Source organism: Leishmania major, chromosome 2 (assembly GCF_000002725.2).
Source record: "Leishmania major strain Friedlin complete genome, chromosome 2".
Lineage (NCBI taxonomy): Eukaryota > Euglenozoa > Kinetoplastea > Trypanosomatida > Trypanosomatidae > Leishmania > Leishmania major.
Window position 1 is genome coordinate 238,424 of NC_007244.2, and position 12,005 is coordinate 250,428.

Genomic DNA, 12,005 nt, shown 5'->3' on the forward strand with positions numbered 1-12,005 from the left:
TGTGTACCTTCTTGTTTTGGTTTTTCTTTAGCCCCTCCTCCCTCTTCTCGATGTCAAGCTCTCTTGTTGGCGTGAGGCCGTCGCGGAGGTGGGATGGCCGCCCGCTTCCTTCCGTTTTTGTTGTTCGTGGCTGATCTCTTACCCTCCCCCCGCGTGCACGACGAGAGGGGGGAGAGGGGGAGCTCAGAGTGTCTACGCCGTCGCTCGACGGTACAACGACAAAAAAAACACAAAAGGGGGTGTGATGGGGTGTGTGAGGGGGGGGGGAATGAGAGACGCGTAACGCGAGTGAAAGGAAACAAGGCAACAAAGCAGAAAAACACCTCCTGGATGCGGCAGATGGGAGATGACTACCCAACAGAGGGGAGAGGGGGGAGGGGCAGCAGTGATAGGTGGGGTAGGTAGGTGTGTGTATGCGCCGAGATTAAGGGGTGTAAGGCAGGGATGCGCGTCGACATGCATGCGCACCCTATTCTCACACTCGCTGAAATCGCTCTCTCTCTATCACACACACACACACACACACACACACACACACACACGACGCACACGTGCGTACAGGGGCGCAGTTGCGCGTGCGCTGCCTTCGTGTGTTGGGAGAGGAAGAAGGGAAGAGGTGAGGGTGGGGGTGGTAACAGGGAGAAACAGGAAAGGAGCGCGCGCGAGGGAGGGCGGAGTGATAAGCATCTGCGAAGTCTTCGTGCGCGCGTGTGGGCACACACGTGTTTTGGGCGTGCCGGTGTAGAAGTGCATGCCAAGGACGTGATTGCGTCGTTGGTAGTGCGCGCGTGTGGGAGAAGAAGGCGCACGAAGGTTCCAAGGCGAAAGGAGGGTGGTGAGAGAAGGAGAAAGAAGGTGGACCTTCGATACGCACGAGGTGGTGACGGCAGTGCTGAGCACCGTCGTGCCGTCTTGTGGCCCGCTTACCCGTTCACGGGGTGGCGACAAGCCGATGCACGCACGTATCGTGGCAAACGGCGGTGCTTCGCGCACGGACAAGAGGGCTCGGCATGCAGCACACACACACACACACACACACACACCTCCTCCTGCCCTTCTCTGTGGTGGCGCCAAGTCACCATGGAGTGGCGGCTTGAAAGGGGTCTTTGTACGCCACACAAAATCAGCGGAAGCGCGTACGCCCCCCCCCCGTAGAACGCAGCAGGTCCACCTCTCACGGAGATGTGTGCGTTTCTTACGCCGCTTGACGCAACCGTGCGCATGTACAGCTGTTGTTGTTGATGTTGGATGTGGATCACAGACAGAGAGCGAGAGAGTCACAGATGGAGAAAGAAGGAGGGGAGAGGCACGGAAGACGTCCAGGTAAGGAAAGGAGAAGCCACACCAGCGGAGGCAGCGAAAAATGGCAAGCGAGAGAAACGGGAAACCACAAAAACATACATACCGCTGCACCAATCCGTGCAACGACCCACCGCCCCCGCCTCCCCCTTTCCTTTTCTGCACAGACAACTTCACACGCACAGACACACACACACACACACACAGAGAGAGCGAGCGAGCGACAGACGAAGAGAGCGAGGGAGTGAGCGGGACCGATGCACACGCAGCCAGTGCCTCCACTACGGTACCTCTGTTTTCGTGTCTGCGTCGTCAGACTCGACCTGGAGACGTACGTGTATCTGTACCCCTGTGCATGTGTGCGTGTTTGCCATCAGGAGCAGAGGGAGGGAGAACGAGAGAGAGAGAGAGAGATGTTATACGTGAAGGGATGGCGCAGCGTGTTCGCTTGTTTAGCTGAGGGAAGGTGGCGGTGGCGGCGGCGTAATGTACATCGTTCGTCCTGCACAACGAGTCGCCGACCTAATAGCGATGTCGACGCAACCCGCGGTGACAAGAGAAGCGAAAGGAGGGGGCGAAAGAAGGTGCAGGTCTGTCTGCGTGTGTGTACGTCGCCGAGAAAGGGAGCCTTGCTCCGCGCATGCCGTCACCACACCGACGACAACGCGCCCTCATCCACTTCTCGCGAGATGCCCCGGCATCGACACGCACACACAGACATGTGCGTGCGTGTGTATATGTGTGTATATATATATAGATACGTATGTATATATACGGGCAGGGTCGCCAACAACGTGAAACAGCGGCACAACAGAAACGGGGAGCCGTTATACAGCAAACAACATGACATGAGGAAAAGCAGATCGTGTGCGAGTGCACCGTGAGGGGAGGGAGGGAGGCTGTACAGAGACGTTCTCACAAGCTGAGGAAAAGACCGGGAACAGAAACAAAACAAAAACAGGAAGTGAAAGAGACGAGGAGTGAGGGGGGAGGAGGGGCTGGGGCAGCAGTCCGCATACATAAACGCCTGTGCGCCCACACACGCGCAGGCATAGTGGCCGAGAGAGGGGGAAAAATGGGAGGGAGAGCGTTGAAGGAAGCTCAGATCGCTGGAATGTGGAAAGAACAAGAGCGGCACATGCACAGAGAGAGAGAGAGAAAGAGATACGCATGAAATGAGGAGGAGGGCGCATCGGTAGACTGCCTTCACGGTCCAGTAGAGAACACAGGCACACATACACGATCATGGAGAGAGAGAGAGGGGAAGGGGAAGGGGGAAAGTGCTTCTACAAGTACATGTTCCCACTTACACACACTCACGCACACACACACACACACGAGGCAGCCACGCATTACATCGGAGCGAGGCGCAGCTTCGTGTGTATGTGTGTGCTGGAGTGAGTTTATATGCGCGCCGCCTTAGGAAGCGGGCAGCGGAAGCTTTCCCAGAACGACGCCGTACACACACACACAACAACAACAACAACAACAACAACAAAAAAGACGGGAGATGGACGGAGGGGGAGGGGGGAAAGACGTATCTCCCCTTATACATAACGAAAGAGCTCAATGCACGGCACATGACGTTACTGCTCTTTGGTTTCATCGTGTATTATACTCAACTTACATTGGAGGTGGCAGACGCGGGAAAGGAGGGGGAGGGGGTGCCCACGGAATGTCACCCCATACACCGAGAGAGAGGAGCCGTAAAACTTCGCTGCTGCTCGGTTTCTGCCGAAGAAGGGTGTTAGAATAACGAGAGAGTGAGAGACGACAATGACTGTGTGTCGATGGGTGGACGGGAGGGAGGTGTAAGAAGAGCGCACTTCACACGTGCATGCCTCCTGCTGCTCACTGAGCACGCCCCCAGCCCCCACTACCCCGCAGCCCTCCTCCACTGCACGATGCCTCCTGTGAATGGCGCGACCGTCTCGTGGCTGCACACGTAAACTCATAGAAGCGGCGCGCATGGGTGGAGGAGGTGCAAAGGAGGAACGACGCGCTCGTGCGCGAGAGAAACAGAGCGCCAAATCCCGGGGGACCGGAGCGCGGCGGCAGAGAGGGGTGGGGAGGGGAGGACATAAACAATAGAAGGCTTATTCGGAATGAACGGGGCAAGGGGGTCCGGGTATACGTCGTGTGTGTGTGTGTGTGTGTGTGAGTGTGTGTAAGGAGTATAGAGGGCAAAGCGGAGAGGAGCTCGCGTGTCCCTCTCTACTCCTTACGTATCTGCCTCTGGTCGAACGCGAGCAGCCGCCATCATGCTACGCCCGTACACGCTCGCTCGGTAGTTGGCGCCGCATCTTGTTCGCCTTGGAGGAAGACTCGCTGGCGGCGCCAGCGCTGGTGTCACGGGCGTGCACCATCGACGTCCACTGCGCCATGGCGGCCGCCATACGCTGCTTTAGTAGAATAGAGTACTCGTCCAGCACCCACTGCAGCAACGCCTCCTCGCCATTGGGACCGTGCCAGAGCACATCCAGCCCGTCAAACACGAGGGTAAGCTCGTCTGCATAGGTATCGACCTCACCACAGCCGGTGGCAATCCTACCGGTACCGCTGATGCTGTTTGCCGCGCCAGTGGTGTTGGCGGATGCGGCGTCAGCGGCGTTCATCCCCGCTCCCTTCCGGGGCTGCGTAGTCAAGGTTACGCTGCAGCTGGACAGCTGCACCGTAAACCGAGTGGAAGGCGCGAGGCGGGCGATGGCGGCTGCGGAGAGGGGTACACCTGGCTCCATTCCTTTTCCGGGTCCGTCACCGTCCCGGTGCGTGCTGCCGCTCGGTCCCACGGCCGAACTCGCATGCAGCAAGGTAGATGGAGAGAGAGGGTCATATGAAGCGGCAGCAGCATTCGACGGCTGCTGTGCGTTCATTAACGTTGCCTCCTCGTCACCTTCGATGCCGACTTCGTCGGAGAGCGGCCCAGCGCCGGCGCTGCCCTTCGCAACCCCCGTCGGTAGCGCATCCTTACAGCTCGACAGCGGGCGTCTCAGACCAGCAGCCGCAGAGGCGCTCACTGCGCTTACAAAGTCGTCGGCGGGCTCATCTAAGGAGCGTCGATGTGCTCGATCGGGGTTACCGCAGCCGCGGCCGTTAGCCGCGATCCTGCTGATGTAAGTTCCCGACGGCGTCGTGGAGTCGTCCGCGTCTCCGCTGGGGTCCGCAGCAGATGGACCGAGCGACCTCGTCACCAGCCTCGCAGAGCCGTAGCCGGCCGCGATGTCATCTGGAAGCGGAGGCAGCATCGGCACGACACGGTTGGTGGTGGGGTGCAGCGTGCACCGCAGCGGCAGCGACTGCTGCGACATCTGCGCCTGCAGATCCCTCGGGTGCAAGCGCTGCTTTCGCGGTGACCGCTTTCCACCTTCGCCGTTGGCCCCGAACGCGTTCGTGCCGCCGTTGCTGCGAAGCACAGCGTCACTACTGAGGGGCGGAAGCCGCGTCACGGATGCCTCGTGGGCCTGCTCCACCAGCCGCTCCACAGTAGACATGCTTGCACACGCAGCAGCTCCGCCGATGACGGACAGAGCGCCGGAAGCGCACCGCCCCGCTTGGGAAGCCACCGGTGATGCGTCGGCCGAAATTCTTTCCTCGCGCGGTCGCTCGCGGCACCCCAGCAGCACATAAGAGCCGCTACAGACGGCCGTAGCCGCGGACGCCACACCTGCCGCCGGCGGCGTCGTTGTCGCTGCCGCGGCCCTCGCAGCGGCGGTGCTCGCACCACTTGCAGATGCCGATGCTGGCAGGCTGATAAGGGGCTCCATGGGTGTGTGAACGGGCATCGTCAACACGCCGAAGAAGGGGATTGTGTTCCGCAAAGCGGTCCAGAGCTGTGTGCGGATCTGGGCAGCCAGCGCCGTCGCAGCGACCGCAGAAGTTGCAGCGGAGCTAGCAGAACATGGAACTCGGTTTCCGGAGACGGCGCTACCGGCCCGGCCCACGCTTGGCATCCCGCACCGTCGAGGAGCGGGCTTGCTGCTCGGTGTCTTGCCTCCTTTCCCACCCGCGCGGCCTGCAGTGCTCTGGTTGCTTGCGGCATCTGCCGCATCGTTTTTCGCCGCCTTGGCAGCCGCGGCGGAGGCAGCGTCATCATCCTCCTCCCTCTGCTGTTGTATCTGCTGTTGCTCGAGCTGATGGCGCTGGAGCTCCTCTTGAAGCTGAAGGTGTTGCTTGTACAGTGCCGTCACCCGGCTGTTCGACGCGACTTCGCGCACAAAACTGAGCGGCAGCAGCTCCGCGCGGCGGTACACATCACATGCCACACGAACACCACTCTCACCTGCAAGCGGGTCACCTACCAACGCAGCGGCTGTATCAGTGGTGGGTGAGGTGTTGGTGGAGTGGAAGGGCTCTGTGGATGGCGCAGCCGGGGCAACACCCTTTGATGGTAGCAGAAGCGGCGGTGACGTAGACAGCGGCGGCGCAGATTGCTTCTTTTTCGCACCAGCACCGCCCCCCTTCACCACCCTGCTACGGGTCCCCGCAGTACCCACACGATCTTCTGAAGCCGGCGGCGTCGACTCACCCTTGCCGTCGCTGCCGCCGCTTCCAGCCACAGTCCCCGAAGCCGAGGCTGCCCCGTCTGCCGCGGCGGCACTTCCCACAGTCTTCACGCGGTGACTGCGACTGGCCTGATCCTGCGCTTCATGCTTGCTGACGCGGTTTGCAAGGTCGGAGAGGACGCCCTGGAAGACGTCGCTAGTGCACTGCTTGCTGAACGGAACACATTCGTCGTTGCCGCAGTAGACCTTGACGAAGGACGGGGCAGCGCCGCTGGCGTTGAACCCTGATGGTGTGGCGATGAAAGCCGTCGGCTGCGCCAGTTGCCCGCTGGGCGGGCTGACGGCAGACATATCCTTTCTACGGCCGCTCCCACCCTGATCTGGGTATCCCACTCTCTTGGTCGCTTCGACTTGCCGATCCCCCGTGTCTCTGTGAGCGTACCTGGGCGGGTGTGCTACCCAGACGTCGGTGACGCTACCTAAGAGACAAAACACGGCGCGGAGGGAGGGTTGAGGCAGAGGATAGCGAGTGCGGGATGCTGGCGATGCAGATCAGAGAAGATGGCCGAACGCCCATGAGGAGGCAAAAGAGGGGAGGGAAGGGAGGGGTAAAGAGAAGAAAGAACGACCCTTTCTATGATGTGTGGGGCAAGTGTGTATGCTACGTGGACACAGACACACACACACGCACCACTATCTCGCTGTATTTGTCCGACGAGGAATAATAAAGCCTCCGCGCTGCCGCTTGCTTTGCACTGAAGATCTCCCCCCCCCTCACGTACGGCGGCTGTCGGCGTTTGGTGGAACGAGCGGCTGTGTGCTCACGGAAGTGAACACGCGGTGGAAGAGGGCAAAAGTCAGACGTGTGCTCTGCGCCTCGTCTTTGTTTTCTGACGGTTACTTATACAGACATATAATACATATATATATATATATATATATATACATATATATAATACATATATGTATATGGTTCACCGTATCAACGGCGCAGATCGAGCAGACAAACACCAAAGAGAGAGGGAGAGAGATGCGCAGATGAGCGAGACCAACTGAAGCATCAGAGGTGAAGCAGCGACACACCGCACAGAGGGAAGGTTGTAGGAGGCAGAGGGCCACAATGCGTGCACTACCCCGTGAAGGGGGGAGGGGATGGAGGGCCGGCGATGCGGCAGCTCACGGCTGCACTTGTGTATGGCAGGAGAGGGAAGGGCGGGAGGAGGGCACAACGCTACTTCCCTTTGGTTTTATTGTTGTTTTGTTTTTTCAGGAGGTGACTCGCGTCGCGGCACCCCCTTCGCACCGACTCGCTCCCCAACTCCTTTTGCCTTGTGTGGTGTTCATTTTTACTTGACGCACTCAGCGGGCATTGTAAGTGAGAGAACAATGCCCGTGCAGGTGTGTGTACATGTATGCATAGAGATACATACAGATATACATATATATACATATATATATATATCAGTATATATCAATATAGTTATATGTGGGTAAGTACGTGTCGCGCCGATGCATATCTGAGCATATACGCCCCTGTGTGTATGGGTGGGTTGGGGCGGGTAGGTGTCTAATCGTTGCGAAGGGAGCAGCAAACAAAGGGGAAAAGAGCGTACTCAGCACTCGTGAGGCAGGGCAGGCACGGCACGCGAACAAAACCCCTGCTCCCCTCCCCCCCCCCGGGGGAGAAAAAGCAATATTCAACGATGTGCTGTGGCGAATGATGGCAAGGCTACACGGCAAGGCAACACACAAACAACGAGGCAGACGCATACATACACACGTGCACTGGCGATCTACAGGCATCGCCACAAGCTCATCACGCCACCTCGTACATTATGAGCTCAATTCCAATGCCGACGCCGCTGACCAGCGCGTTGAGCTTGAAGAGCGCCTTCAGAAAGGGGATACAGAGGGACGTCATGAAGAGGTTCAGCCCCAGCACCACTAGCACAACAACACCAAAAGACGTCGTGAAAAGCTTCGAGATGAGATCCATGACGTCGACAACCGCCACCTCCCCGACGTCCTCCGGAAAATCGGCACCGTTGGCATCTTCGGCAGCATCCTCTTCGGAGACCACAGCAGCGCCGCCCTGCTGCTGGTGCTGCTGCTGGAGGCGGCGCTTGTTGCGACGATTGCGACTGCGCGCCGTCGTCGAGAGGGTCACCCGCCCGGACACGCGCAGCACTTGGCGCTTCAGAAACTTGTAGCTCAGCATCGTGTAGCCTACCAAGCTGAGGGAAAGCAAGATGGTGCCGTTCTCCACAATGATGCCGCGCCACCCGTTGTGGAGGATGAACGAGAACCACTGGCCAGTGCAGAAGGGCACGACCATGTAGAGTCGGTCGCCGAGGCTGACAAGATGGTGAGAGGTGGACATACAGATGCGGCGGTAACGCAGCACACCAGACAGAGGAGAGGAGGGAGGTGCAGCTACTGCAACGAAAGGATAGCCAGCGCCGCGATCATCTTGGTGGTCGTCACCGGCGCCAGCGGCGCACCGCAGCTCTGTGTCCTCGAATTCCTCATAGCGTTCCAGCAACGGAAAGAGATGCGTATCGCAGGCATGCTTGCCATCCACAATGTCCTTCACCTTGCACAGGATGCCGCTAAAGAGGCCGGTGAGGAGCGACACCACGAGCCACAGCCAAGACGGTCGCACAGCGGATGGCATCACCTGCGCCCCCGCGTTGGCACTGCTCGAGAGAGATGACGAGGACGACGAAGTCGGCAGCACCAACCCTGTCGACGAGTACAGCCATCCGTATCCGCTGAAGGTTCCGAGTGCCCACGCCACCGCCATCAAGTACTCCCCTCCGTTGACCTTGTGCACGGAGAGGTAATAAGTGACGAGGATTGCTGCTGCGCTGAAGGACAGGACGCGCAGCAGCAGCGGTACGAAGACGGCGATTTCAAAGCCGACAGGAAAGATGTAGTAGTAGACTGAACTGTAGCGATGCCGGGCCGTCGCGCCTCCTGTGATGGCGCTGCCGTAGGTGGCCGTTGCCACGGACGACGCCGACGATGAGGCAAGCGACGCTCCAGCAAACGCGGACGACGTCGCGAGCCCTGCGCTGCCCCCGGATGCCGACGATGCGACACTGATCCCGACATTGCTGGACAACGCGCTTGAACTTCCAGCGACCGATGACTCCGATACAAACGCACTGCAGTACGCCACGTACACCGCCGCCAGAGAGTAGGGGAGCCAAAGAAGCAAAGACGAGGCCGCAAGGGCCGTCTCGAGTGAGCGTCCATCCGTGCCACCAGCAGTGGACCGGCGAGAGCCTCCAGATGTCCGCGACTTCATGGGAATAAAGAAAGAGAGAGAGAGAGCAGAATATCAAAACAAAAAAAAAACATGAAGCACCGTTACAGCGCAAGTGATGTGGCTAAAATCTGCGCAAGGGGGTTCTATATACGTGTGTCCGTTTAAGGGGGGGGTTCTTTCTGCTGAATGCTAAGCTGCGGAGGGTGTAAAGGAGGAAACACCGCAGTATTGTGCAGTCAGCGAGCACCAAACACAGAGTCAGCAGGAGCAGACTGGCAGCAGCGGTGCATCAGAGGGGGACGACTCGGCGTGAGAATCGCGCCAGCTCACATTGGAGAGAGAACAGCAATCAGCAGTACCGCAGCACAGTGACGATGAACGACACCAAAAAAAAAGGCGTAAATGGGTCGAAAAGAAAATGATATATATAATGATATACAGATATATAGATATATAATGATATATAGATATATATATATATATATATCTTTTCTATTAAACTAAAAGATATGTTCGCTTGCGCAGGCGGGAGTTGAAGAGAGAACGGAGGGGCAAAAACAAAAAAAAAGAAAAATGGGGCAGATGCCGTCGTCGTCTGATTTGCTTCGTTAAATAGAGATGCGTGTATGACAACTACAATTGAATATACATATATGTATATATATATATATATATATATGTGTGTGTGTGTGTATGTGCCCGGTACGGTGCAGACGTGGAACACACACATACATACAGTATGACAGCACACAGTATACGCGCCAGTAGTTCGAAAGAGGGGTGAAGCGCAGAGGAGGGCGAAGGAGGCAGTGGATCATAGCGTAGGTGGGTTTACCGGCGCAGAAGAGAGGGAAAAAGATGGGGCGACGGTGCGGGGGAGAAGCAACGCGCGTGCGTACGTACGACGGCTGTGTTTTCTGCGTACCACAACAAAACATGTCGCGGGTTTGTCTTGCCCTCGTTATCGGTGCTTTCTCGCGTGTGTGTGCGTGTGTGTGTGTGTGTGTGGCAAGAACCAGAAGAGACAGTTTTTCCCAGGAGAAAGGAGGCGAAGGAAGGCGAGGGGAGGCGAGGGGGCAAAAGACGGAGGAAGCCGCCGCTGCCTGTCACGCAGATCTGAGAAAGGTCCACCTTCACCTGGAAAACGAACAAAAAAAGACCTTGTACGGAGAATGTGCACGGCAGGTGACATACCTGCTCTCTCTCTCTCTCTGTTCCCCTCCCCTCCCCCCCACCCCACCCCGTAAGCATCCCCACTCACACAACCACAGTCCGGGGTGGAGAGTTTGCTGCCTTTGTTCTTGTTCGTTTTCGCGTTGCCTGTTTATCCGATCAGCAACTGCCTCATGTGCTCTTCCTCTCTCTGTCTTGTGTTGACCCTTCATCGCTCCAATGTCATCTCTGCCACGGGGAGGGCGGGTGGTGGGGTTTAGGCACATGGCGGGAGAAATTCGTAACGTGTGGGGGCACAGCTACACGCCTCCTCCTCCTCCTCCTCCTTCCCCCCTCCCCAACCCTACCTGCGAGAACGACGACGGGAACAAAAAACACGCAAAGAGGGAGCCGCGAGAGTGGTAGGATGCCTAGAGCCTGTCCACACACACACACATACACATATATATATATATATATACATACATATACACGTGCATACACACACACATATGCATGTGTAAACACCACCAACGCAACCCAAGAGCGTCTTTCATTCCAGAGAGCACCGAAGAGCGGATCAACGGCACACGCACGCGCACTCCGCGCACGTGTGGGACGACGCTGCCCATTTTTCTGTCTATGTACATACCTCACGAGATCGAAAAGAGAAACACAGAGAAAGAGAAGAATAAAACTTTACATGCTAGTGTGTTTGTGTGTGGGCGTGTATGTCGGCGGATATGCCGCTGTTATGAGGTCGTTGATGGCGCGCGCGAGTGCACCGGCACTTCGCGAAGGTCTGTGTCTGCTCACTCCTAAGAAGGGCCCATTCTTCCTTGGCTGTTTTCTTTCCACAAAGGCGTTGTGTCTTTACGAACGTACGAAGATGAGCTGGGTAGCATCCTTCTCCCTATCCATCATCAAGGTGTGCGTGCCGCGCAGGGCAAAGCCCTCCTCCTCCAGCGCCTCGATGATGACCAGAAAGATCATGGCGCGACCCGTCTGATCGCAGTAGTGCTGCCCGAGGTCAATGCGCCAGCTCTTGTACTCCTTCGCACCTTCTCCAGGGGCCACTCCGTGCGAGCTGTGGTGCGGGGAGGTGTTCTCTTGGCTGCCCTCTTCCGCGCCACCAGCGGCGGCACTGCCGTCCTCGATGCGGTTCACTGTGCCAGACTCCACCACGCCGCTGCCGTTCGTCAGGAGGAACTTGGCAGGCTCACCGGGGCGCTGTGTAGGCAGACTTGTCGTGGTCTGCTTCGGCAGTGCGCGCTGAAGGGCATCGATCGTGTCCTGGCGGATATTCGCCCCCTGGATGGAGACACATGGGGGGTTGAAGGTGCAAGTCACGATAACGTTCGGCATTTTCTCCTGTATTCTGTTGAGGGAGTATGTGCAGTGCGAGAGCGTATCTTTATGGGCAGCTGTGCGGTGGACGAATAGCGAGGTGCGAGCGAGGCAGCGGGGGGAGGGGGGGGGGGACTGGCCAGGCAGACAGACAAGAGAGAGCGAGAGGATCGTATTCGAGGGAGCCTCAGCGAGAGTGCGAATAGAAACGAAAAAAGAGGGCGGCGGGAGGATCAACACGTCTTTGCTTGCTTTCGTGAAGGGGCGGGAGGCGGTGGCTGGAAAGGAGAGGTAAGGGGATCTTGGCGTGTTTCAGGAGAGGGTGGGGAGGGAAAGAGAGGGGAGGAGATGCAGCGGTGTCATGACGTGTCGCTTGGAGGCACATGTGCGAGGTGAGACGACAAAGACACGAGTACAGACGACAAGATGTGGAC

At 57.8% G+C, this 12,005-nt stretch overlaps 3 protein-coding genes across 3 annotated transcripts; all 3 read right to left on the bottom strand.

Moving 5' to 3' along the window:
• Positions 1-3,563: 3,563 nt before the first annotated feature.
• On the bottom strand, positions 3,564-6,152 carry LMJF_02_0530 (conserved hypothetical protein; the record flags this gene model as incomplete). Its single annotated transcript, XM_003721610.1, has 1 exon — positions 3,564-6,152. One exon carries the CDS (start codon positions 6,150-6,152, stop codon positions 3,564-3,566), a length of 2,589 nt encoding a protein of 862 aa, XP_003721658.1.
• A 1,465-nt stretch (positions 6,153-7,617) lies between these two features.
• On the bottom strand, positions 7,618-8,604 carry LMJF_02_0540 (conserved hypothetical protein; the record flags this gene model as incomplete). The annotated part of the gene is made up of 1 exon (XM_003721611.1): positions 7,618-8,604. The coding sequence occupies one exon, from the start codon at positions 8,602-8,604 to the stop codon at positions 7,618-7,620; it is 987 nt and encodes a 328-aa protein (XP_003721659.1).
• Positions 8,605-11,097: 2,493 nt separating this feature from the next.
• LMJF_02_0550 (hypothetical protein) lies at positions 11,098-11,589 on the bottom strand (the record flags this gene model as incomplete). Its single annotated transcript, XM_003721612.1, has 1 exon — positions 11,098-11,589. The coding sequence occupies one exon, from the start codon at positions 11,587-11,589 to the stop codon at positions 11,098-11,100; it is 492 nt and encodes a 163-aa protein (XP_003721660.1).
• Positions 11,590-12,005: the final 416 nt, after the last annotated feature.